At 44.8% G+C, this 25,966-nt stretch overlaps 1 protein-coding gene across 12 annotated transcripts in view; it reads right to left on the bottom strand.

Moving 5' to 3' along the window:
- PALM2AKAP2 (PALM2 and AKAP2 fusion) overlaps positions 1-25,966 on the bottom strand; it is a 454,391-nt gene that overhangs the window by 202,354 nt on the left and 226,071 nt on the right. For 6 of the 12 annotated variants that reach the window (XM_045469857.1, XM_045469855.1, XM_045469856.1 and 3 more), the window contains exons 5-7: positions 8,033-8,147; positions 7,158-7,179; positions 1,223-1,324 (exon numbers count right to left, since the gene is read on the bottom strand). In XM_045469857.1, coding sequence (XP_045325813.1) covers positions 1,223-1,324; positions 7,158-7,179; positions 8,033-8,147 — 239 coding nt within the window. The remainder of the gene's footprint in view (positions 1-1,222; positions 1,325-7,157; positions 7,180-8,032; positions 8,148-25,966) is intronic. The other 6 variants (XM_045469858.1, XM_045469863.1, XM_045469871.1 and 3 more) reach the window with 1 other exon arrangement.

Genomic DNA, 25,966 nt, shown 5'->3' with positions numbered 1-25,966 from the left:
TCTCATAAGTGCTCCTTGGAGCATTTGAGAGTCTGTGGCTTAAACTACTGCCAGTGATCCCTTTACAGCATGCCTGTAGGCGCAAGATCCAGTTTATCAGTCCAGGGACATGTGGACCTGGCCAGGGTTTGACCACACACCATTTAAGGTCCCCACCCAACTCTACAACTCCATAAGTCAGTATGTAAAACTGATATGCTGAGATGTTTATGGAGACATCCCACAGATATTTAATCAGTGCACAACTGCGTCAACACTTACTTGCCCTTTTATTTTATTTTTACATTAAAATAAGGAGGGAATATTTGCTTCACAAAATATTCAGATTGGCCCATATAAAAGATTTCTCTGGCTTAGAAGTCCATGATTATTTTGTTTCATGGAAAGTGTCATTATAAGATTTATTTTAGACATTAATTCACCTAGATTATGTAAAGCATAATTTCACATTCATATTGGAACTCATCCACATTGTCACTGACCTTGGCCATTTTTTCATTTAGCCCGGTGGCCCTCAGTGCATTTCTGTGTAGAGTGAAAAGATTGGTATAGATTTATTTTTCATGTCCATCAGTTCTGATTTCTGAGGCACATTCACATTGGATAAGGCAAAGCATAGTCTCTATATACTTTGTACTCATAAATGTATTATTTTTTTAAATTCACCATTGTGAAAAACATTAGCAAGATACGTACGTTCTTTAAATTGCTACTTTTCCCCTAAGTATGCCACAGTAGCTAAGAAATCATTGCAGAAATGGGGGACTTGGAAGTATATGTTTATAATATGCAAGCAGCTCTATTCCTAAAGGATTTGGCAACATACTCATATACTTTGAAGATAATTTCCACCCAGTTTCCATCATAGCTCCTTTGATCTTGTATGTTTCTGATATGGAAAATAAAACCCCCTGCAGGCAGAGTCCAGATCAACTTTGAGAATAAGGAGAGATACAAACACCATGAGAGATAGACCACACTAAAGTTAGGGGGAAAATGCTCTATTATTTTCTCAATATTCCCTCCTATTCAGTCCTTAATTACGTATTAGGGCCTAGTTCCTGCACTTTGTGGCCACTGTAAACTCTATGTCTGAGGCTGGGCTGAGGATAAGTCCCCCTATGGGAGGATATCTGGACGTCCCTTATTATTAAAGCTCAGAGAAATGCCAAGCCCCATGTCCAGTCCTGGCATCAAAACCAAATAGCTCCCCAGGACTTACCAGCTGCTCTGCTAGTCCCGTCCTGCCCAGGTGATGGTTCTGCTGTTCGTGAACAGAGGATTGGCAGGTCGGGGAGCTGGGAGGAAATGTAATTTACTGCATCTGGTAGCAGAGAACAGGGAATACAATTAGGCACAGTGTCGGGAGGCCCAATGGGTTCACTGCCGAGACAGCAGCTTGTCTGCCCTACATAATGGACCGCGGAGGCGGCCACTGAACGAGAGGATCAGGGTAAACAAAGACAAGCATTTGCTCAGTGACTGGTATTCAGCAGAGTAGCTGAGGTAGGAGGGATCCTGGCCAGAGAGCTCAAGCCCCAGGACTGCTCTATGTATTAAAAGATTCATCAGAAAGCTCTAGATTCTAAGAGTACAATGAGTTCAGGAGCGAAAAGGGGTTTGGCTAGTGAGAGCCATTATCGACTTGGTAGAATTGACCAAACATGAGACATCAAACTAGAAATATGCCTTAAACAGTACTGAAAAATAGACTTGGGGCTCAATCCCTAAACTGCAAATGTAGTTTCCGGTGCCTGAATCATTCAGAAGACCTATTTTATAGACAAAAAACAAACAAACAAACAAACAAAACCCCAAAACTCTAGAATTTATCCTACAATTTCAATACTTCAGGTTATTGTTTCAGCCAGGAAACCCTGAGATTCCAAATAACAACAGCCAGGGAATTCACCATTAGCCCAGTTGTAGGAAACATGGCCAAGAAAAGCAGGGAGACCAGCTCCAGTTGGGAAAATAGCTAGATAAGGCCATTTTGGGAGGTGAGACTCTGTGGAGTATGAACCTTAGCAGGTGTGTCAAATCAGAGGAAAGCAGGAAACCACTGGGGGTGAAGGAGAAGAATTTGTGTATCTCCCAGAGAGAAGTGGGAAAGGGAAGGCAGGAACGTTCTAGAGCACTGGGCTCTATACGATGTGATTCCTTCCTTATGTCAGGACCATGTCCCAGAATCCTGGAATGCCAATTGCTCCTCAGGGGTCCCTCTGGCTGCTTACTGCACGTCTTCACTGAATCTCTCTCAATCACCTCAGACTCAACATGTCCCAAACAGAACTCCCATCTGTGCTCATCTGCTGCTTTTCCTGTACTCTGTGTCTCAGCTTACTGGCATCACAATTCACCCAGGATCCTGGGCAGTGCCCTGAATGCTCCCTCTCGGTGTCCAGTCAGCCCCCTAGCCTCTACCTCCTTCACATCTCTTACATCCGTCCCATCCTCTGTATCCCCATTGATATTGCCTTTGCTCTGTCAGGTTTCATTTTTCCTTTTTAAATTGCATGCTGGAGAGGACCATGGACAGACACTAGATTAGGATGAGGATTAGGATTAGTTCAGTTCTGCACCAGCTAGACCATTTGCTGACTCGCATGTGAGTATCAACAATCCAGAATGTGCTGATATTGGACCATTATATTTTGAGGAACACACTCTGTGGGTAGAAGTGGGGTGGAGTTTCACTGAGGGAATGGGTTTTTCCATATCAACCATTTGGGGAGAAGGAATAAGACATCAGGAGTAGGCAGGCAGGCCTTTCATCATGGTGAGGTTCAAGTGACTATCTCTCCGGGGCCTTATGTGTGCTGGAGAGTGGGCCCTAGGTTGGGCAGACATGGTTGAGGGTTCTCTGCTGCAAGGAAGGAAAGTAGGCCTTTGGGGTGATGGAGGGGACTGGGAGACAGCCATGAGGCAGCCTGCAGGCATCTCCTGAAGATGGGCCTGGTTTGAGTCAAAGTATCTGAGTGTGGCCACATGTCTGAGGTTGCACATGGTTCTCTATTATTCCTGAACTTAGGTTACTCTCATCGTGGGGAGCTGTGGGAAGAGTCTGGGCCCCAAACCAGCATGAGGCAGGACTAGAAGAGAGCAGAGGCTTCAGATAAGCTTATCTTGAGGGTGTAGGGGTAGACTTCTGACAGTAGCCCAGGGAAAGATTAGAACAGCAGTGTGTGGCTAGAGGGGCAGTTTAGGGGACAAGAGATGACCAGAGAAGATTTGCAGAGTTTGTGAGTTTTCCCTGAGGATTTCCAGAAATCTGTGGATTGAGATCTCAGTAAATCTGACTTTCTGTAGTCAAATGAGATGAAGGGTCAAGCCATTAAGACCAGGTGAGGACCCACATACTGGTCATGTGTGTGTCTATACATTCTATGCTAAATACAGAGTTTCTGGGGCATCTCTGATACTGAAAGTTTTAGCATCCAGAAACTAGAGGCACTTGCAGGCAGGGAACCTGTATCAGAAAGAGCACAGGATTCCAGGGCTTGTGTCTTAGCCTCCACTGGAGGCAGCTCCTAGCCCCGAAGTGAGTGGGGGTGGAGTCACCTTTGCCCATTGTTCCCTGGCTACAAGCTTGAGAACTACAGCTCTTGGAGGGCTGGGGCCACACACTCCTGCTGAGATGAGGGAGTGAAGAGGAGTGGGGCATGAGAAGGAGAACAGGGCAGCCCACTCAATACATCATTAAGTCATAAACCTGAAGCTATGTATCCAGGAGGTGGCTGATAGACCAACACAAGGAATAATTAACAGGGCCTCCAAAGCCTCCATGGGAAGGATTTCTTCACATAGCCTCAATCTTTAAACTGCCCTCTTCCTGCCAAGGTCAATGTGGTCCATCATCCAAGAAGGTAGAGAATGGCCATTACCACAGTAGAAATGTAAGATGAGTGCTTCTTATTAGTTCTGGCACTATTGAAATATTACTCTAGCTATGAAGAATATGAATAGCCAAAGCTAGAGAAAACTGATGAACACTCTCCTGAAAACATGATTTATGGGCACCTGAGGACACACTGAGATTTCCCAGCAATTGGTATAAAGGTGTTGATAGGGGGATGGCTTCCGGCCACCACAGACTTGGACAAGATGAAAACCTAAGAAGATCAGTATCATACAGCAAGGGCGGAAATAGGCCCAGGATACACATTTTCCTTTGCCAGTTCTGGCCCAGCTCCTCAGTGGGTAAATAATGGCTAGCACAGGATACGTACTATACACAAATTATAGTTATAGAAGACATTATGCCTATTTAAGGCGGTAACAACAAACCCACCCAACTGATGAAGACTCTGCTATATACTAAGTGTGCATACAGGGTGGGGAGGAAGTAAGGTGGGGGTCAGAACGTATGTGGCCAGGGAATTCTACTCAAGATTGGAATACATGTCTCTAGATTGCTAGGACTACCACACAATCCAAAGCCATTGGTGATCCACCAGTTCCATACCTTTATTTCCTCTGGCATGCTTAGGGTGACATGCTCAGGTGACCTGAGGGGGATCATGACACAGGCACACACCAGCAGCCATCTCCTTGGCACCTCATTAAACTAGGAATGCTTTTGCTGATTATCTGCAGTATGTTGTACAGTTATATAATCCTAGTTGGCCTTGGATTCCATAATCGGCATTTCAGTAGTAGGGTGTTTTTCTTAAGGCATTATTATTCTTAATAATTTTGTGTTAGTTCTTTTTTTTTTTTTTTTTTTTTTTTAATTTTTTTTTCCAACGTTTATTTATTTTTGGGACAGAGAGAGACAGAGCATGAACGGGGGAGGGGCAGAGAGAGAGGGAGACACAGAATCGGAAGCAGGCTCCAGGCTCCGAGCCATCAGCCCAGAGCCCGACGCGGGGCTCGAACTCACGGACCGCGAGATCATGACCTGGCTGAAGTCGGACGCTTAACCGACTGCGCCACCCAGGCGCCCCTGTGTTAGTTCTTAGTAGCGACAGGTGGTTAATTCTAAGAGTGGTCTTGGCAACTTTGAAATCAAAGGGCCTTTGAAACCAAAGAATGATAAAATAATCAGACACTCCAGAGTCCCTCAACTGGACATGCTTCATTTTTGACTCTCAGCCCACAGTGTGAGTTAAACATTGACCTCATTCTTGGAAGGATGTGTTCCCTCCTTCAAACTTCCTTCTTTGCCAGTAGATGTGGTACAACGGAAAGGTCCCCCCCAGACTTAGTTATAACCAGAGATGGCAGGAATCATAATCCAGAATGACAGGTTAAGACCACAGAAACCTTTTCCTGGCCATTTCTTAGGATCCCTAAGATTTTTGCATCCTTGAGCCTGAGGTACCCCTGCCAAAAAGTGAGGGCAGAGTAATAATGGCAATTTTCTCTAGAGGCTCTTTTTAGTCATGATCAAGTTTCCTCCCACCTCCATGAACCACTTAGGGGAATGGATGCAAATAGTGGGAAGTAATGGAGGAGGAAATGAAAGAAACTCAGGGTGAAAATGAAAGACACAGTGGCAAGGGTTTATAACATGGCTTCAGTTTTGCTTGTTATCAAGTCATTGGCTATGAGGGTCTCCATGCGCCACACAGCCTTCCCAGAGACAAGACATTCAGGCTCTTTCCCTTCCCTAATTATAGAGATAAGTCTAGGAAAGGTCCCAGTTTGAGAAGGAAGAGAAAAAAAAAAGAAGTAAAAGCATGAAAGGTCAATGCGTACCTTCCAGTATGTAGGTGTCTGTGGGTCAATGCCCCACAGCCCCATTCCAGCCTGATATTTACTGCATTATTCCGATTATGCATGCTGCCTCAGGTCTCTCCTAGCACTAGGGAAGCTCACTATGCTTCCCATGAAGCCACCCTCAATTCCCCCAGAGAGACATGGTCACCTCTTCAGTCCATGCTCTATCCCCGAAGCATAGAACAAGAACTCCAATTTGGCTACACCCTAGAGAAGGCTCTAGCATGTCATAGGTCTTCCTCCTGGAGTCCCTGCCGGTTTGACCCAGGAACATGAGGTTTAATTTACTACCTTCCCAAAGATCATCCAGGGGCCAAACATCCAGATTTCCTGCCTTATATTTGCTAGAAACCACCACCCTCCCTGAATCAAATAAAATAACACAATACCTTTTTTTTTTTTTTTTTTGGCTAACGTCAGAACTATCCTTAGTGTACATATCTTTGCTAATCTAGAAAAATACATTACCCATATCTGCATTTTAAAAATATTTTCCCTTATATTTGCAAATTACATGGGGAAAACACTGATGCTAACTCTTATTCTGGCGCCTGATCATCTTCATAGTTTAGAGGTTGGCTTTATCAGAACCAGGTGAGCAGATGGCATCCGATCCTTCTGACGAGTCCTGGCCTTTTAAAGCAGGTCTAACTGAGGGCCATAGTAAAAGTGGTAATGGAGTGGTTTTCATGAGCTTGTAGCTAAAGTTAGGGGAGCAAGGTGAAGAATGAAGCAACAACATTCAACCTTCACACAAGGTCAAGCATACAACCTCACGTTCATCCCCAAGGCCACAGGTAAGGAGAGCTGAGGGCAGGGGCAAGGACGGGAAAGGAGGACAGAAGGAAGGCCTGCTCCTGCCAGGATGGGGTCAGGAAGTCAGGGCCCTGCTCCCACCCTTCATGTGCTCAAGGCCAGCTTAGGCCACAAAGAGAGGGACGTTCTGCCCAGCCTTGTTGCCCTGAAAGCCTGGAGGAATGCCAAGTTTTCCGACTCAAAGCAAAACCACAGGCCTTAGAAAGGTTTCCTAAACACCAGATGATGGCCTTCTGATGTGTGTTGTGACCTGGAGACCTAGCCACAAATGGGATCTTCCCTGCCTGGGACCTGGTCCCAATATTAGCACTCTTTGCTGAGCACCTTTTCAGAAAGGTCCAAGCAGCGAACCTTGAGGACCAAATGGGAAAGAGAAAGAGCCAGGCGAACTGTATAAAACTAGAAACACTGAGTCGAGAAACAGTCCTTGAAGAAGAGAGGCAGACGAGTCTCAGGATGTGCACCTGCTCAGTGTCCTGCACAGAGTGCTGTTCCTTCCCTCTGGTGTCTTTACACGCCAACACATCGCATCTCCCAGTGAGCCCGTGTCCGTGAAACCCACTAAGCTGAGTGGGATAAAATACTTCTACAGAGTGGGGGCAGAGAGCACTTACACTTACCTCCATCCGCATTGGAGAAGCTCTGTGGAAACAAAAGCAGGGCAGAGAATCACCACACATGTGGGGAGACAATCCCTCATCCACCTAACCCGTCTTTCTCCCCCAGGTCCAGAATTTGACTGTGGTGGGTAAACCCAATGCTTTCTTTTCTTCTGGGAAATATGTTTGGGATCCTGAAATTTAACGAAAAGTTTTATCATTCCCACTTTATACTGAATTTCTCCCAGTAGGGATTCACGTTGATTATCCAGCGAATACCCTTAGCCATGTTGGAGAAGTGACATCAGAAAACCCCATCTTAAAATTAATGTGATTAGATTGTTTCTTCGGTCTGGGTACCTGGGTTATAAAACGGAAGGAAGGTTCTGAGACATTCAGAAACTCTTGGCTTTATGAGTTCTCTCCTCTGCGCTACATGGCATCTGTTTTCAGAGTATTTACACTCTGTGTATTTGCAATTCATATCCATTTGATACGGTTTTGCCTCTGGCTTTTTTATAAAGGAAAGACTTAAATTAAAGCTGTAAGGAGCAGGGCTAGTCTGCTTAATAAGAATTCGCTTTAGAATTCTAACGTCCAAGGGGAGATGACTTTTTAGGCATGAGGCGCATGAAGGGTTTGGACAATAGGTAGACGGGGTCAATTTAATGACTCTCTTCTGTGCTTCCCCGCAGACCAGGTGGTCCCACACCTGAAGACAGGCTGCTCTCAGTGTCAGGGACGACACTGGTCCTCACACAATCCGCACCTCATTTCACAGGATGTGTGGCTCAGACTTCTCATCGATATTAACTGGCCCTGTCTCCAGGGACTAACTCACTAGTGCTTACTTCCCTGTGGATAAAATTCAGAGAAATCCCACTTGTTTTCTGTACCTTCTGAAAGTCCTTGAAGGATTTTTCCGTCTCCTTCAGTTTCTCTAAGATGATTTGCTCTTTGGCAGATATCTGGGACTCTTCACTTTCTAGTGCTTGTATTTCCTGCTCCAGCCTGGAAAACACACAAACAGAGAACAGGTTACTTTACTGTCCTGCCATCCTGGGGACAGAGAGCAGCTCCTTCCTGTGGGGTGACTTCCTGGCCATCTGAGGTGCCAGATTTCACATCACAGGGCATCCTGTGTTTTCAGCTTTGCCACTCAGCACACATTGACCAAAGGAAAACCACCCTGAGCTACTGCCACAGGTTCACCGCCACCACTTTAAAATGTGCTGTGGTGTCTCCCCTCTAACCCTATTGATGTGCGCATTCTTAATTTGGGGGTAGATATTTTTACATAGCATAGGACATAATGGCTGAAGGAAAATAGCTTCATATTCCCCTAGCTATCTCAGAATAACTGTTCTTCTATCAGTTCTCCTAAAGGGTGAAGAACTAGTCTCATTCAAGGGAAATATGCTGCTACAAAATGGCTGGTGGCCAATATCCTTGGGAACCTGCTGTCTGTCATCTCTCTTACTGGCGCATCCTCTACTGCCGAAAAGAAGGGAAAAGGGAGGGGGAACTGATACAGCTGCCCTTCTCTTCTGGAACTTTCTCAACTTTCACAGCCATCCTATTTTCGGAAAGGGAAATTTTGTCACTGCCAGGAGACTCTAGGAATATTCCAGAACAGCCATGATCTGGGAGATGTCTCAGTAGCTTATTCTTTCAATGAAATGATAGTATTAACTGTTAACTTATATTGAGCACCAAATCTCTGCCAAGAACCAAGCTAAGAATTCACGTAGTTTAATTTATTTAACCTTTCCAATGACCTTTTCAATCGGGAATCCCCATTTTACAGATGAAACCATTAAGGACTGGCAAGGTTAAGGAACTAGTTTATTGCTGCAGAGCCTTGAACCAAGGATTCAAGCCAGAAGTCCAGACACTACTCCTGACCATGGTGCTGAACTCTTACCACATGTGTTCTACGGTGTGTCACATTATTTCCTGCCTCACTAGACATTGTGTATGTAGGCATCTAGGGTGGCACTGTTATGCAGCAATATCCTTAGGGTTATGAAGGGATGGATGTTCCCCTGCCTAAAAAAATTATTTGGTCTGAGTGTATTTGTTTGCTCATTCAGTTCTGCTTTTGGGTTCTTTCCTCTCTGTTGTGCTAGAAGCTTTGCTGCAGAGTCTGTGTCTGCCTTTATCTGCCCCTTCCCTTCTTCCATCTTCTAATCTGCTGTTGAGAACTAGCTAACCAAGTTTGTTCAACTAGAAAGAGCTCAGAGTGAGATCTTGAGAGGGGTAAGGACACCAAGCCACAGGCATGGATTTATTTAGGGGTGCACTGTGCCCCTCAGAGATTTCCTTCCTGGGCATCAGAAAAATGACCTCTGGATGGATGAGACTTTGCAGCAATTACTCTGGGTTATGAAGACAAACTCTGTGTACAATCATAGTGCCTCCAAATGAACACAGATGTACTTATCATTTCACTCACAGTAAGAGTGGAGGTCCTTATAATGACTTAGATGGCCCTATAGTAGCTAGCCTCCTAGTACCTACATGGCATCCACTCTTGACAATGAGAGCAAATCCTTATTTGCCCATTTGTGCCCTATGTTCCCCCCTCCTCCAAGAAACTCATTTCAAAACCCTAACCATTCTTGCCTCAGCTGAGACACCACTCACCCCACGAGGCTTTCACAGATTCACTACCAGGAAAAACACTGTCCTCCTCTGAACATTTATTAGCACATTATTTTGGTCATTCTTCTTCTTATTTATCAGAGGTTAAATGTTAGAGCAGTGGTTCTCAACAAAGGTGATTTGCCCCCCAGGGGATATGTGGCAATGTCTGGAGATATTTCGGTTGCCCATAACTCAAGGAGAGTGGAAGTGGTGCTCCTGGTACCTGGTGGGTGGCGGTCAGGGATGCTGCTAAACACCCTGCAACGCCCTGGACAGCCCGCACAGCAAGGAATTATCTGGCCCCAAATTCAATAGTGCTGAGGTTTAGCAACCCTAAATCATTAATTTCCCCCACTAGATTATAAATTCATCACAAAGTGGAGGGCACAGGTGTTCAATATATATACGTGAAAGAAAAAGAAACTAAACCAACTGCTAAAAGACACGACTCAGCCACATGAGACCTTCAGGATTTCTTTTCTTTTTCCTTAATGTTTATTTATTTTTGAGACATAGAGACAGAGCATGAGTAGGGAGGGGCAAAGAGAGAGAGGGAGACACAGACTCTGAAACAGGCTCAAGGCTCTGAGCTGTCAGCACAGAGCCTGATGCGGAACTCGAACTCAGGAACGGTGAGATGGTGACCTAGGCCAAAGTTGGACACTTAACCAACTGAGCCATCCAGGCACCCCGAGACCTTCAGGATATCTGAGACCAGGGTGAATTCTTCAGCAAGCCTTGATTTGAGTCTACAGGAGTCTACAGGAGAGGGAGCCAAGTGACATAGATATATAAACCAAAAGATATACAACTCTTTTTTGTTGTTCCATATCAGCAGTAAAATCTTTCACCCACCTCTGTGTAAATTATTGTGTGGGGGGGGGGGCGGGGGGGAGAGGATCAAGGAAAGGGAATAGGAGCAACACACATGGGGCAAACGATCCAGAAACTGAATTAGTTCAATGGGTAGAGAAGCTCTGGGCTAGAAGTTTCCTGGGAAGACTGATGATAGTACTTGCCAGGTGGGTTCTGAGCAGATTGAATCTCAAGGGACAGAGTTCCTCGGAAGATATGTAGGATGTGGGTAGAGTCTATTATTCTCAACCATATTCCCTCCCTCCCCTCTTCACCTCCATGGAAAGTAGATACATCCCTGACGTACTGATGTTGGTCTTGGCCACTTGATTTGCTTTGGTCTCATGGTGGGTGGTTTGTACCCTCCTGTCCCTTGACTATTGGCTTAGCCATGTCATCTGCTTTAGCCAATGGGATATTGCAGACACAACACAGGAGAGGCTCGGAATGTGCTTGCCCAGTTGGGTTTGTCCCTGTGTGCCTTACCAGCACCAAGAGAAGAGTGTGTCTGGCCAATGGCTGTCCTTTCAGCCTTGGCCCCAGAAAAAAACATAACAGGAGTAGAGGGGAGCCCAATCCAGAGTCAGAAGCCATGCCTAGTTGGATCTATACCTGAAATTAGAGCTGCTTAACTGGGCCCAGCCTAGATCAGCAAATACCCAGTACAGTCACTGAAGTATGAGCAATAATAAATGGCATTCATTTTAAACCACCGAGCTTGACAGTAGTCATATAGTACTATTGTGACAAGAGCTAAGTGATACAGCTCAAATATTTATATATTATATGGGTACATATTACATATATATATATATATATATATATACATATATATATATATGTATTATACGATATATACATGTGGATATATACCCTAATAAAACATATAATAATATATATACATTTGTCATGTGTGTATGTGTATATAAGATTAGAAAGAATATAAACTACCCCTGCCCCACTTCTCCTAATCCTCAGAGAAATCTGGAGGGATACAGGGCACACTCTCATGAGGATTAAGATGGAGAAAAGAAGAAAATATCAGGGCACTGGGTGGCTCAGTCGGTTAAGCATCTGACTCTTGGTCTCGGCTCAGATCATGATCTCATGGTTCATGAGTTCAAGCCCCGCATTGGACTCTGTGCTGACAGTGCAGAGCCTGCTTGGGATTCTCAATCTCTCTGTCTCTCTGTTTCTCTGTCTCTCTCTCTCTCTCCTTCTCTCTCTGCTCCTCCCCACCTCAAAAATAAATAAACTTAATAAAATTTTAAAAAGATAATAAGAAAATATCAGTAATAGTTGCCTCTGGGTAACGGGATATTGGGTCATTTTAATTTTGTTCTTTATAATTTTCAATATTTTCCCTTTTTTTAAAAAAAAAAACTCATGTATTCCTTGTCTAACCAGAATAAAACCAACAAATGGCTTTTGAAAAAGTCCTCCTTTGACCGAGTGCTGAGAAGGCAGCATTTCACAGGCTGTGGCATGGGAAAGGAGCCAGCTTCTCATGTGTCCGTGAAGGGTTAAATGGACCCACGCCAACATTGATTTACATTCAACTCGACCCACATTTACTGAACTTGTTTGGTTGGACTCAGAACTAGGCACTGCAAGGGATTCTAAAATAAATAAAATCGTGTTAAGAATGGCCGACTGAAAAAGGGGGGAAGAAAGGCCAACTCTAAAGTAGCTCACCTCTCCCAGTGAAGCAGCCTCTCTGTGGCCTGATGCCCACTGGCTGGCCCGACTGTCTCCCCGGCCTGCCCCTGGCCCTATGGGTTTCAGAGCTCTCAGCTATATAGCTCAAGCACTAAAGATTTGGGTCATGATACTGTGTAACTGAGAAGGGGGAGGGAGAGAGAAAGAGAGAGAGAGAGAGAGAGGGAGAGGGAGAGAGAAAGCAATGAAACTAAACTTTTGCAATAGCAACAAATGAGTTTCACCCAAAGGGGACGAATGAGGGAAATCGACAGTCTAGGCAAGTCAGATCCAAGGAGCAGATTCCTCTACAAATGCACAAGTGGGCTTGGCCCCGGTCTTGAGGGCACCAAACAGCCAGGCCACTATCATTCTGTGGAAAACCTGAGTCCCGGAGCCAAGAACGTCCCAGGGAACAGAGCCTCATGGGGTTCATAAGAGTCATCTCAGCCAGGCTAGAGATGCCACTGTTTTGTAGTTTCGTGACTGAAATCTAATGCAGGCTTTCCTAGAGGAGCCAAGTAGATACTGCTGAGCTAAAAATAAAGAATGGGCAGGAAGTGTAATTTACACGCAAGGTTAATCGAGGCTCCTGAGGCTGAGACAGGTGCATGTAACCGCCTCTGACTGGTTTGCTTGGTTTCTTCTGAGCAAAAAGCAAACTGTAATAGGTGGTAAGCAGAGGTAACAGACACGCTGCAGATGTGCGGGTTTAATTTACTGGAGATAAAGGTGCAATCATGGCCAACTGGTCTTCTAAAATCTACCTAACCTCAACAGACCTCCCTCACGGGAAAATACGAAAGACCTATGGCTCTGTGAAGTGCATCGATCACTCTCCTCTCAAAATCCATTTATGCATTCATCCATCCAACTTTCTGCAAACACCTTCATTCCATCAGGCACTGCGCTGATCGTCAGGGACAGAGCTGCATCAGGCACAGTGTCTGCTCATCAGAGCTCCTGGTCGAGTGATGAAAACAGCCAAGTAAACACATAAGTTACAGCTCACAAAGCATCTGGACTGTCGGCGACAGATTTCTACAAGTTTAAGGCCCTGTTGAGGTCACAGCTGAATGCAATTTCCAACTGCTACATAAGGTGGTAAGGAAAACTTGACTGAGGAGGTGATATGTTAGCTGGGCCTTGAAGGATGCATTCACCAGGTGGATAAGAGAAGAAAATGCGCCAGAAGGAGGAGACCGCACAGGCCACGGCCCAGATTATCATATGTCCCTGCTCTTACCCAGGGGCATGGGCTTTGTATGGCCTTTTCAGGCAGGCAAGATCTACCCTCTAGTTGAAACGGCTCAGCACGATGGCCTCAGAGAGGCCCTCAGCTTCCCATCCTCATCCCCATGGCTCTCTGTGCTTGCATCCTGCTCTGCCTTGTCTGGCCTGGAAACAGCTACCTGGCCTTAAGGGCTCTGCTGAGAACCTACCTTCCCTCCTCCACAGTAGGAAGAAACAAGGCTCAAACAAAGAAGAGGCTGACTGCGAGGGACCCTCTGGCTCCTGTTTCCCAAGATCCTCTGCTACACTTTTAACCTTCTTACTTACAGAAGCCAATGAATGTTTCCTTTGTGTGGGTGTCTGTCAGGTGAATCCAAAAGAGTACAGACTAATACAAACCAGGTTTCCAGTAGTCTTACTGCTTAGAGAGGACTTTGCCTGTAAACACAGGTGTGTTTCGTTTTTCTCTCCCCATCAGTGGTGACGTGGATAATAATTGTAATACTAAAAATTCTAATATTGTTTTTTGATGTATATATGGCTTGTAAGCAACAACAACAGGTAATGATTAGGATTTTTGAGTGCTTACTGTGTGCCAGGCACTGTTTCTAAGTGTTTTACAAGCATTACGATATTTACGCTTCACAAGAGCCTCTGAAGTAGAAAGTTTTGAACTCCATTCCACAGATTAAGGAAATAAGGTACAGAAAGGTCACTAACTTGCCTGGGGTTGCAAAGATAATGTGGGGCCAGGATTTGGACCTTGCTGGTGTGGCTGGAGGACCAGTACTCTCTGTCACTTCTTTCAACTACCTCCCTATGACCACTTAGTCTTTTTCCTTCATTTCCTGAGTGCATAATGCAACATAATGTATTTTTCATGCTCATAGAACCAAAGAAGGTCAGGCTAGGAGTAGAGGCTATTTAATCTAATTACTTTTCAGAAACATGAAGCCCCTGAGCTGTGTTCCACTCAATGGTCATCCTACCTCTGCTTGAAATCCTCCACACACGGGGAGCTCACCACCTCTAAAGGCAGCCCATGCCCTCTTAGAATAGTGCTGACCTTCAGATCAGATTGCTCAGATTGAAGCAAAGTTAATTTCCCTGTGGCTTTCACTGCCTGAGCTCTATCCTTTGGAAGTGCAGAGGTCAAGTTTAGCAATCCCCATGACTTGTAGGGGCTCCATTCTGGGAAACAGGAAAACCCAGGCAAATGGAACTTGCTGCCCAATGGGGGACATTGGTGATATGAACTGGGACCTAGGAGTGCGGAGGGGAGTGATGGGAGGAGTAGAAAGGTAAGGTAGGAAGAGGCAGGGGGACTTCTGGGCTTCCCCATGGAGGAACTCAGCACTGAGTCAGCTGAGGCAAGAAATACAGTAAAGAAATGTTCACAAGTGTATTCCTGAACAAGCTCTGAGCCAGATCAGTCTGTTCCTGACAATGGCGTGAGTCTTTACAATTTTCCTCTCCATTGAGGGACCCGAGATAGGGTTACATACAAGAAACGTGAAAGGCCAACCACAGCAGCTCGGTTGCCATGTGTTTGAGTCTCAGTAAATTCTCCCAGAATAACAGGAGACTCTGGCAGATGGCCGAGCTGCTGAATTTAGACCTGTTCTCTTCTCCTGAACTGCAAGTTCACAGCTGAGCAGTCAAGTGGGGTGCCTGTCTGGCCAACTTGCCAAAACAAGAACCTCAGGAAGAATATTTGTACTCAGAGGAGAGGAGAGCTGCCCACATCTTTGTGTATCCAACACACACACACACACACACACACACACACACACAACCAGAACTGTTAGTTGTTCACCAATTTCCACCCTCCTTTCTTACAATCCCTGACGTTTAGCTAGGACTATGGCCACACAGAAAAATGACCACATTTCTCAGCCTGTTTTATAGCCATATACAGCATATTCTGGCCAAAGGGATGTAAGTGAAAGCCCTGTAGGGCAGCTTCTAGAACCGTCTTTAGCCCTTTTTTCTTTGGCCCTTCTTTCATCCTTCTGTCTGAAATGCATATGTGCTGGGCGCCTGGGTGGCTCAGTCGGTTAAGCGTCCAACTTCGGCTCAGGTCATGATCTCGTGGTTTGTGAGGTCAAGCCCTGCCATTGGGCTCTGTGCTGACAGCTCAGAGCCTGGAGCCTGCTTCTGATTCTGTGTCTCCCTCTCTCTTTCTCTCTCTGCCCCTCTCCTGCTCATGAGCTCTCTCTCTCTCTCTCTCTCTCTCTCTCTCTCAGAAATGAATAAACTTAAAAAAAATTTGAAATGCACATGTGCTGAGGTGGAACTCTCACTTGAACTCTGAGGATGAGGATAGGAGAGGGATAAACTGAAAGAATGAAAGAAGCCCTGGGTCCCCAAGGAATTCAGAGAGGGCCACTAGACTGTTCTGGACTGCCTACCTGTGGATTTTTACTGGAGGGAGAAATAAACATCTTGTTCAAGCCACCGTTCTCGTGGGTCTCTTCGCCTGCATCCACATTTAATCCTGATTAATACAAGACATTTAGCACATACGGCTGAATTTGAATGGATGCTCTTAGGAGTATGCTGAGGATGTGGCGCCATAGCTAATCACAGCCCAGAGCCTCATTAATGACTCAGCAGCAGAAGGAAAAAAAATGAGCAATCGCCAAGTTTGGAATTCACGATGAGGAATCAACTCTTGTCAATGGGGCTTGGCTGAAGCTGTGAGTCACAGACCCCCGACCTCAAATCCCCTCCCCATCCAAAGTCTCCAAAGGGAAGTTCCCTGAGTTTTGCTCAGTGATAACCACCCACGTTTTAGCATCTCTTTGGTGTGCTGGGATGTTTACGTCAGTCTGACTCCAGTGCCTTCGCCAGCTGGATTAACAGGAGAAAGGGGCAAGTTGTGCTGTCTGTGCACTTGAAACGCCTCTGCGGCTGAGCTAACCACCTGGACGCATCAGACTTAACAATATGGAGCTCACCAGTGACACTAAAGTTGCAGTGACAAGGACAGAAGCAGAAGACACATTGTACACCATTCAGAAGTGCGCATGGTGAGAGGCTACGGGGCCTGGCAGCTGTTAATTGTGCCTGCCCTGATCCCCCGCCACTTTCCTTTTGGGAACAACATCCATTACCCCTCCTCCATTCTTTGAATATTTAGCCTCTCTCTCTCTCTCTCTCTCTCTCTCTCTCTCTCTGTCACTCACTCTCATCTCAATTTCTCTGTTTCTATAGTCTAGGTAGAGAACATTGGGAAGAATATTGTTTGTTTTCACACAAATAGATGCTACAAAATTCACTTCGCATATTTCGGGAAGACAGTGCATTAGTTTCTATGGCACTCTCCAAATATTTTTCATTTGTGACTCAATTTGCAAGGAAACGGCTTCCTTTTACTTAGATGAGAGTATCTGGAATCACCACAGATTGTTTGGTATTTTACTGTGAAAAAAGGTTAACAGCCCTTAAATAAACAGAGGATTTCCACTTCTTCTCATAATAGAATAGGACCTTCCTTGAGTGCAAAGTGTCAGTGGAAACTCAAGCCCATTTCATTTTTCCCCCATGTCATCACTGAGGCAGAAATATGGCAGAGAAGAGAATGTCCCTTCAGGAATTCCTAAAGTACAGCTCATATCTTTTCCCTTGTTGAAAAGCTTCTGGTGGCTCTCCATCACCTCCTTCCCGAATCTCAACTTCTTAGGCTGGAAGTTCACTCTCGTGCCCCTTCCCAGCCTTATGCCGTCCCTGTGTTCCAGCCAGAACAGAGTATGCTGCCCTGGGAAAGAGCCAGGAATGAGTCCCCACTCTCATCCCCATCTAACACACCTAAAAATCAAAGCCCAAACCAAATTCTTTTTAGTCATGTTTTCCTTAAATCATTTCCACCTGATGTGTCCACTCCTTCCAAATCCCCAGAGCATTTCTAGCCCTGTTAGGTATTTGATATGGTTGTTAAAAATGTATTTACCCTCCCCAACACTAGCTGTACCAGCCCTCTTCTGAGCATAGGCTTATTGGGAGATAAGACGATATGTTATTTTGTTCCCTGTACATATGTGTTGAATGAATGAAAAGCAAGGCAAAGCAAAAACACACTTTTAAAAGATTCTATAGTGAGGGGCGCCTGGGAGGCTCAATCGGTTAAGTGTCCGACTTTGGCTCAGGTCATGATCTCATGGTTTGTGGATTTGAGCCACGCGTCAGGCTCTGTGCTGACAATTTGGAGCCTGGAGCCTGCTCTGGATTCTGTGTCTCCCTCTTTCTCTCTGCCCCTTCCCTGCTCACACTCTCTGTGTGTGTCTCTCTCTCAAGGATAAATAAACATTTTAAAAGATTCTATAGCGAAACTAACTTGATGCTATTCAATATAATTTTTTACATCTTGGCTTGGTTTTGCTACTTCCCCCTTCAAACTAATATACTAATTTGTATATCCATTGAGAAAAAAATTAATATTGGATTTATTTATGTCTTGATCTAAGTATACAGCTGGGACATAGTAACACACTCCGTCACTGATGTTGGTGCAACCAAATTTAATACCAAGTAAATATGAATTCAAATTTCTCTCTCCATAAGTTTTCCTTAGCCCACAAGGTCAGTCTATTGCTCCTTGTCTCGTGTGTTTATTCCATCTGGAATCAAATGGCTCACACCACCAGGATCTGTGCAAGTTGATTTCTGCTACAGGAAATTATTTCCAAGCTTGTGCTGAGCATTGATTTCTTGGGTATAATTCTTGTTTGAGCCTGCTTCATCAGAAATAAAGAGTTTTGATTACACGACAGTGAGATGAATCTCCTTTCAAAGCAACACATTTCTCAATGGCTTAAACCCTTTTCTCCCCAAGAAGCATCTCTTTTTGTAGAAGAGAAAAAAGTCTCATCCAGCCTTTGTACCTCCCGACTCTGACTCAGAGACTCTCCTCCTCAAGGCCAGTGCCTCCACCTGTGCACCTGACCTTGCAGATTCCTCTGGGAAGGCACTCCATCAATTATCCCCTCCTCTTGTAGCTTCAACCTCTCCCCAGATACCTCTTTTGCTTTTGTCCATAAACAAGAATAAATTCTCTCACATTAAAAACAGGTGAACTTCTTATGACCCCACAGCCCATTTGAGTTACTGCTGAATCTCTCTCCCAGATTCCCCCAACAGCACTCCCCTCTGGTGGCTTCCACATTCTTGTATCCCAATCTCCCTCCGACAGGCTCCACTCTACTTTCTGCCCCCACCACTTTGTTGTATCTGGTCTTGTTCAAGTCCATGACCTCCTGACTGCTGAGTCTAAGAAATACTCTTCAAGGTGAATCTATTGACTTCTCCATTTGTTAAAACACTGTGGACCACTCTTCATCTCCTTCAGAGGGCATGACACCAAATTCCCAATATGGGTGCCTCTTCTACTCCTTCATTAAAAGTTCATTTGGCTCACTGTCCTCGCTAGACGTTTTATCCTTGGCTAATCATGTCCAGTCTCGTGGTAGAATTCCCACAACATGCTGACATCTACCTAACCTATACCTTTAGCCTTTCTCCTAGATTCCAGCCACTGCATACAATTGCACTTCCGTGTCTCCATGTGGATAGTCCACAGGTACCTCAAAGCCAACATATGCATGACCAAACTCATCTTTCTCCAAAAAGCTGTTCCTCCCTCCAGCATTCTTTACCTCAGATCCTGGTACCACTATCAATCCATTCTACTTAAGATGGAAACCTGGATGTTACCTTGCCCTGTGACTTGTCCCTCTCTGGTAATCACCACACATGTATATTAGCCACCTAAATCCTGCCAACTTGCCCCACAAATATCTTTCATATCTCTTCCTCTTCAGCCCAGTTAAGAGTGCTTTCCTTCCTTCTCCTAAATGCCTACAGCAACCTTCTATCCAATCCCTTTTCTTCTATCCAGCCTTATTACCCTCAAATCTGGAATGGGCATGGACACACCACAGTTGCATTCCCCTGATAGAAAACCCTCACAGGCTCTCTGCTAGAAGTTCCTTAGTCTACATACACCCAGCCTCCCATTCATCTCCAGGAACAATGACTTTCTTAAAGATCCCTGCACACAGGGTGCTCTTTCTTGCCTCAACACTTTTGCTCATATCACTGCCTCTGCTTGAATTGCCCTTATTCTCTCCCTTCCCGTTCTCCTGGGTAATTACTGCTCATTAAGAATCTGCTCAGGTATCATCTCTTCTGAAGGTCTTCCCTGATGCCTTTACCATGACGGTGCCTTTCCTCCTTGCTACCTTATCCTGTGAACATATTTCTATCACCAATTTTATCCAATTGTGTATTAATCACTTGTTTATGGATTTGAGGCTCCCTTCCCAACTCCCTTTTGCAAACCTCTTGAAGATAATAACCATCTCTTCTTTATCTTTCTTTGAATGTGGCTTCTAGCATCTAGCTAGTTTACACCCAGCAAGGAACCTGGCTCAGAGAAAATTCTCAAGAAATTCTGGCTTAGGAAATATGTGTTTCAGTGAATGTGTGAGTTGCTTCTCAACTGGAAGCAGCCTCAAGGCAGACCCTTTGGCTCAAGGCCTTCAGCCAAACGTGAGTCTTGAAAGAGCAAATTTAAGTTAGCGGCAACTCCAGAAAAAAGAACTGATTGAAAAGCAACTTGTCTTATTACGTTTCTCTGAGATAAGAAAATATAGAAGGTAACCACTGTGCTTTCTAGACTTTTCATTCATTTCTCCAAATATCTCAAATGTATAATTTCACCTGACCCCAAGTGTGTGTTTGTGTGTGTACATGTGTACACATGTAATACACTGTTCTTACTTCCTCTGGGGCTCACCTATACAAAACCACAGGTAGAGGACACGCAGCTCTGCAGGAACTGGGCTGGAATGATGGAGAGTCTCAGCACTTACTTTGCTTCCCCCTATGATTCTCTCTGGGCTTGCCCTTCATGCAGGAAGCATCTGGGCGTTCATATCTGATTGTGAAAATTGTTTATGTGGCGCATTCCTCTCATCCAAATCCCTGTTTACTCATTGTTTGTGCCTAAATCCAGCACTATGGTAGCTTTCCTGCTGAGTCAGAGTTCTCCATTAGCCTCTGAGTGTGTGTGTGTGTGTGTGTGTGTGTGTGTGTGTGTGCGCGTGCGCACATGTGTATCCACATGGCTTCAGCCACAGACTTTATAAATGCCCAAACTGGGAATAATCAACACATTTTTGCCTCTTGTCTGTATTGAAGGTTACTCTTGGAAGATCGATGGAGCTTTCAAGATACTCAAGGTAGCATTGTAATGAGTCATTCATCAGAAGAAAAATATTTAACGTGCAACAGTAGTAGTGGTAAAAATAGCTAACATTTGTGGAGCATTTACCATGAGCCAGACAACATGTTAAGTTGTTTGGAAGCATTATTCAATTTTCTGCAATCTTCATAGCAGCTATTACAATCCATACCTTACTGATGATGAACCAGAGGTTCAGAGAGGTGCAGTAACTTATGGCCCATCACCAGTAAGGGGCAGAGCTGGGACCCAAACCTACGTCCGCCTGTTGCCACAGGCTGGGATATTAGACTGCCCTGTGCTGCTTCCTTCCAAGAGCAAATGAAACTATTCCTATTCCACAGGTGTTCAGTATTTCCTCTTTCTGGCATAGAATTTTCTTTTCCAATATATTGATCAAATAGATATGCTCTGGTTGAGGCATGAATACACTGGGAGCTCCTCCTGCTTCTCGTACCCTATCCTTGTCTTGGCTGGGCCTTTCTACAGAACAGAATATGGTTTGGAAACCATGTCTCTGTGAGAGCAGAAAGAGCATCTGGTGTATAACTATGGCCCCCACAGTGCATACAAGAGTGCATTGTACACAGCCAGCACTCAACCAATGTCTACCACAGGAACATGTTTCTGAAAGGGGGCATTCCTGCCTATGGCCACCTACCGTCTGAATTTCCATGAGCTGCCTGACTGGCCACCAAAGGACAGAAAACACCTCTGGCCTTTGGGCCCTAGAGGGTAGAATGCTATCCACCTGGAAGGTACAGGTGACAGTTGAACTGTGCCTGAAGTGGACCCTCAGAAGGAATTTGGCCTGGGGAACTGTGGCAGGGGCTGGGAGACTTGGCAAATCCAAACTGTCTTCCCAAAGGGATCTTCCTCTTATGTTTTCTTGTTTTTTTGGTAACCATGTTTTCCATGCTTCATATTACCAGGTGACAGCTCCTCCTTGGTGGAGAAATTTGTCATCCCACTGGGATAATTCCAAAGTTATTCTAAGAGTTCCTGCTCCGAACAAATCAAGCCAATCAGGAAGCTCCTCCACATGGGCTGAGCCGGCTGATTGTTTCCCCCTTGCACGCTTCCTGCTATTGTTCTCTAGCATGTTCTCAGAGACACAGTCACTGAGCCCTGCCCCTTCCTCTCAGGAGCCTAGGGCTGCAGTCATTGCTATGGGCTGAGGTGTGTGAGACTCTGAGATCAGGCACCTGGCCAGGAGAAAAGAGTCTGAAATGAAAACAGGGATGGTTGCTGGCTAGAGCAGAAACCACAGTTTTTGGGTCTCTCTGGCCTCGGGAGGGAGGTATGAAATATTCTGGATCATTCATTCAGTGTTTATCAAGCATGTGTTGGGCTAGGTACAGTGACAGTTGCCTAGTCTCTACATTTAAAAAACTCATCCTTGGGTCACCTGGGTAGCTCAGTTAGTTAAGTGTCTGACTCTTGGTTTCAGCTCAGGTCATTATCTTACGGTTTCATGAGTTCAAACCCCACGTTGAACTCTGCATTGACATCATGGAGCCTGCTTGGGATTCTCTCTCTCTGCCCCTCTCCCAATTGCACTGTCTCTGTCTCTCTCAAAATAAATAAATAAACTTAAAAAAAAGAAAAAAGAAAAAACTCATCTTCTGAGGGGGGGGCAAGTGTGAACAATTTCAAAAAAGTGCTGGGCAGAGCCCAAACTGCAAAGTCCACAAGACAATCAGAGAAGAGAGCCTGACTGCTTAAAGAGTGGAGAGGGCAGGATTTCAGGGGCTTGGAACATTTCAGTGGGACCATTCCAATGGGACCTCATCCCGTTTCAGTGGGATGAGAAAAAGTATCAAGGCAGAGAAGTGTTTAGAAGGCATTTCAGGCCAAAGCAATGGCATGCACAAAGAAGTTCAATGTGCTAGTAGGGTTCAAGCAAGTGAATGAGGACCTCTGTCAGACTGGACTATTCCAAGTGTGCTCATGAAGGGAAGAAGGTGCCAGAGAGGGTCGGGTCCAGGATGAGATGGCACTTGAATGCTACCTCTGGGGTTTAGATTTGACCCTGAAGGCAACAGGAGACAGTTTAAGCTACTTGTCCATTTGTCTATTTGTCCGTTTCATGGGAGTGCCTGGATCAGCTATGTTCTAGAAAGATCACTGTGGCAGCTGTATGAGAATGGATGTGGATATGTAGGACAGGTGCAGAATGAAGCATAAAGGTCAATTAGGAGTTGTCCAGGCAAGGGGTGAGGAGGCCTACTGTGAAAAGCAAAAAAGGGCTCCATTTATTGATTTTTATATTCCAGTGACATCAAGGTCATTCTAAGTCAAACATTTTGGCATTGGTGTGGCCTCACAGGCTGGGCTGAAAAAAGTGAGCGCATTAAACTGTGAAACTACATGCCAAGGTAGGCTGTGGTAGCCCAGTGCCTAGAGTCTGTGTAGTTTAGCAAGACTCTGGGCTTTACCCTCCTGCCCACCTCTCTCTTGGCCACTCCCTTGAGACTGCCCAACTGTTACAGGTATGAAAGGTATCTTCTTTGGAGAGGGAGGAAATACAGCCGAAGCCAGCCATTTCTGTTCCTTCTGATGGCCTATGTGTTGTCTAGGAAATGAAATTGAACTTGGACGCCCTAATTTAAGAAGTTCCAAAGATTGAAATTGTCTGAAACCCATGAGTTCCTACAAGAAAACAAGCTCTTGGCCCGATTCGCTGCATCACTGCTCCCACATGGCTGCAGCAGGAAAGGGCATGGAGTAACATACTAATGGGTCATCTCACATCTGGGCATATGCTGAGCCTTCCCTTCTCCATTACAGCCAAAAGGCTGAGTCAACACTGCACACTGTCCTCCTTGAGCATCCCTCATGGATTGCAGGTACAAAGTGGCTCTGCACTGTTGGTTTCCCTTGGCATGTTCACAGGAGTCTCTTTGGCATGCCCCCTGCCATTTTTCTATCTTACAGATATAATAGAGTCATTCTGTCAAAATGCCAGCAAGAAGACCCTATGGGGACCTCTTACAAATGGCACAGATGGTTTTGAGGCAGAAACAGCGACACCTCCCATCTCTGGCTCACGCATGCCCCCTGGTGGCCCACAGACTGGACAGGTAGGGATGGAATGGTGTTGGTGGATGAGCCTCCCCACCCTGACAAACCTGGCTCAAGGTTACTGTGTGGGTCAATCTCCCAAGGAGATCCTACAGAAGGTAAAGAAAGTCAGGCATACCACAGTTATTATGGGGTTTTGAGATAAAAACTTGAGGAACTAAAAATAAAGCTACAAATATTCTCTCTGATGAACTTTATCCCTCTAGACTTACCAGTTCTGTTGAATGAGTGATGACTAATTTTGGATTTTCACATCCAGAAGGAAAACAGAATTTTCCTTATACCAACAGCCTGCCAATGAGAATGTCCAGATACAAAATGATTCACATGTAGGAATCAAAGTCTGGGTCGGACAACATTACTTATACCAAACTGGAGAAGTTCTTAGAAGCAACATGAAAGCAGCTTGCATCAGGTTCCAAGAAGACAAATGTCCTTCAAAACTTATCCAGAGACTTGTGCTTTTAATTGAAGCCCTCTGTCAAAGAGATGATCCAACTGGCCATTTGAAATGGAAACTCTTGAATATAGAAATAGTACATTGTGTTCCAAAATGACGATTTAAAAAAAAAAAACCATCTGCCTCTTTCTGGTGGTTTGGCTAAGGCAGAAAGGGTGCTGGCCATCATCTTCCTATTCAGCTGCAGTCCTACCCCTGAAGTTTTCCTACCATTGTCTATTATTTCTGGATCTGGAGGCTAAGGGAGAATTACCTGCTGAAAACACCAGGAAACGTCATTGCGACCCTCAACTTTAACAGCTCAGGGTGGACCAGATTTGTAGCTGAAAGAGCACAGACACCCCGGTGTGGGAGATCTCAAAGTAAACGTTTCTTGTGTGAATGAGTGAAGGACCACGCACCTCCTGGGCACATAGGAGAGTTACACATTCCCACAAAACCTGAAGTATCCTGATAATAACTGTAGCAGACATTTGTGTAATACACAAAGTCCATTCTCAGCAATTAGATATTGTTTTATTCCTGCATAATAGATAAGAAAATTGAGAGGAAGGAAAAAAGGGAAACCAGAATCTGCTATCTTGCATGTCACAATCAGATTGCTACTAAGACCCTCATGACGGTTTTAGCCAGTAGGGGGCAGCAGGATGTAGAGCAAACAAGTCAGGATCAGGAGTTTAGTTAGCCTGCCAATGACTGCTTGGAATCCTGGGTAAACTCCCTACTTTTCTGAGTCTCAGTTCCCTCATCTATAAGATGTTTATAATGATGTATACAGAAGAGTTATTTCAAAGCTATGAAGATAAAGTTAATATTTAAAATACCTCAGAACACTTCCTGCCAGAGAGGAAGCATTATTTAATGTTTGTTTTTGCTTTCTCTTCCAGTGCTTTTTAAAAAATAGAGCTAGAGGCGTCTGGGTGGCTGAGTCGGTTGAGCATCCAACTTTGATTTCTGCTCAGGTCATGATCCCAAGGCTGTAAGATTGAGCCCCGCATCAGTCTCTGAGCTGAGACTGGAGTCTGCTTGGGATTCTCTCTCTCTCTCTCTCTCTCTCTCTCTCTCTCTGCCCCTCTCCCTACTCATGTGCTCTCTCTCTTTAAAATAAAAAAAAAATAAAAAATTAAAAATTGAACTTAAAGACTATTCTGTTAAACCCTGAATATATTACCTTACAGGAGAAACCAAAACATACTATTTAGTAGAACAGATTCAAATCCAACTTCTTAATCACGTAGTTTGTGGCCCAGAGGATTTAAGAATACCCACAGGTTCTTATGTTAAACCAACTTTCCAGAGAATGTAAGTTCTATCATCTGAATGCTAAAAGCAAAATTAATGAATCGGTTATTGGCTTCAAAGATAGTGAAAGTTAAAATTGTGTGTGTGTGTGTGTGTGTGTGTGTGTGTGTGTGTGTGTGTACATGTTGAAAAAATACAGAAAATCTACTTCAAAGGCTCTATGTGTGTTTCCATGTGTACATGGGGGGCCATCTAGTGGCAAGTAAAGTCATCTTCCACAAACCAAGGTAGTATGTTTGGGAATTTAGGTAAAGCCTCTAGGAGGAAATTGCCATCATTCTGCACATTTGTACTGTGTGGTTATTGGGA

The sequence above is a fragment of the Leopardus geoffroyi genome, chromosome D4, assembly GCF_018350155.1.
Source record: "Leopardus geoffroyi isolate Oge1 chromosome D4, O.geoffroyi_Oge1_pat1.0, whole genome shotgun sequence".
Taxonomy (NCBI): domain Eukaryota; kingdom Metazoa; phylum Chordata; class Mammalia; order Carnivora; family Felidae; genus Leopardus; species Leopardus geoffroyi.
Note: the sequence above shows the minus strand (reverse complement) of the source record. Positions and strands in the feature narration are given on the sequence as shown.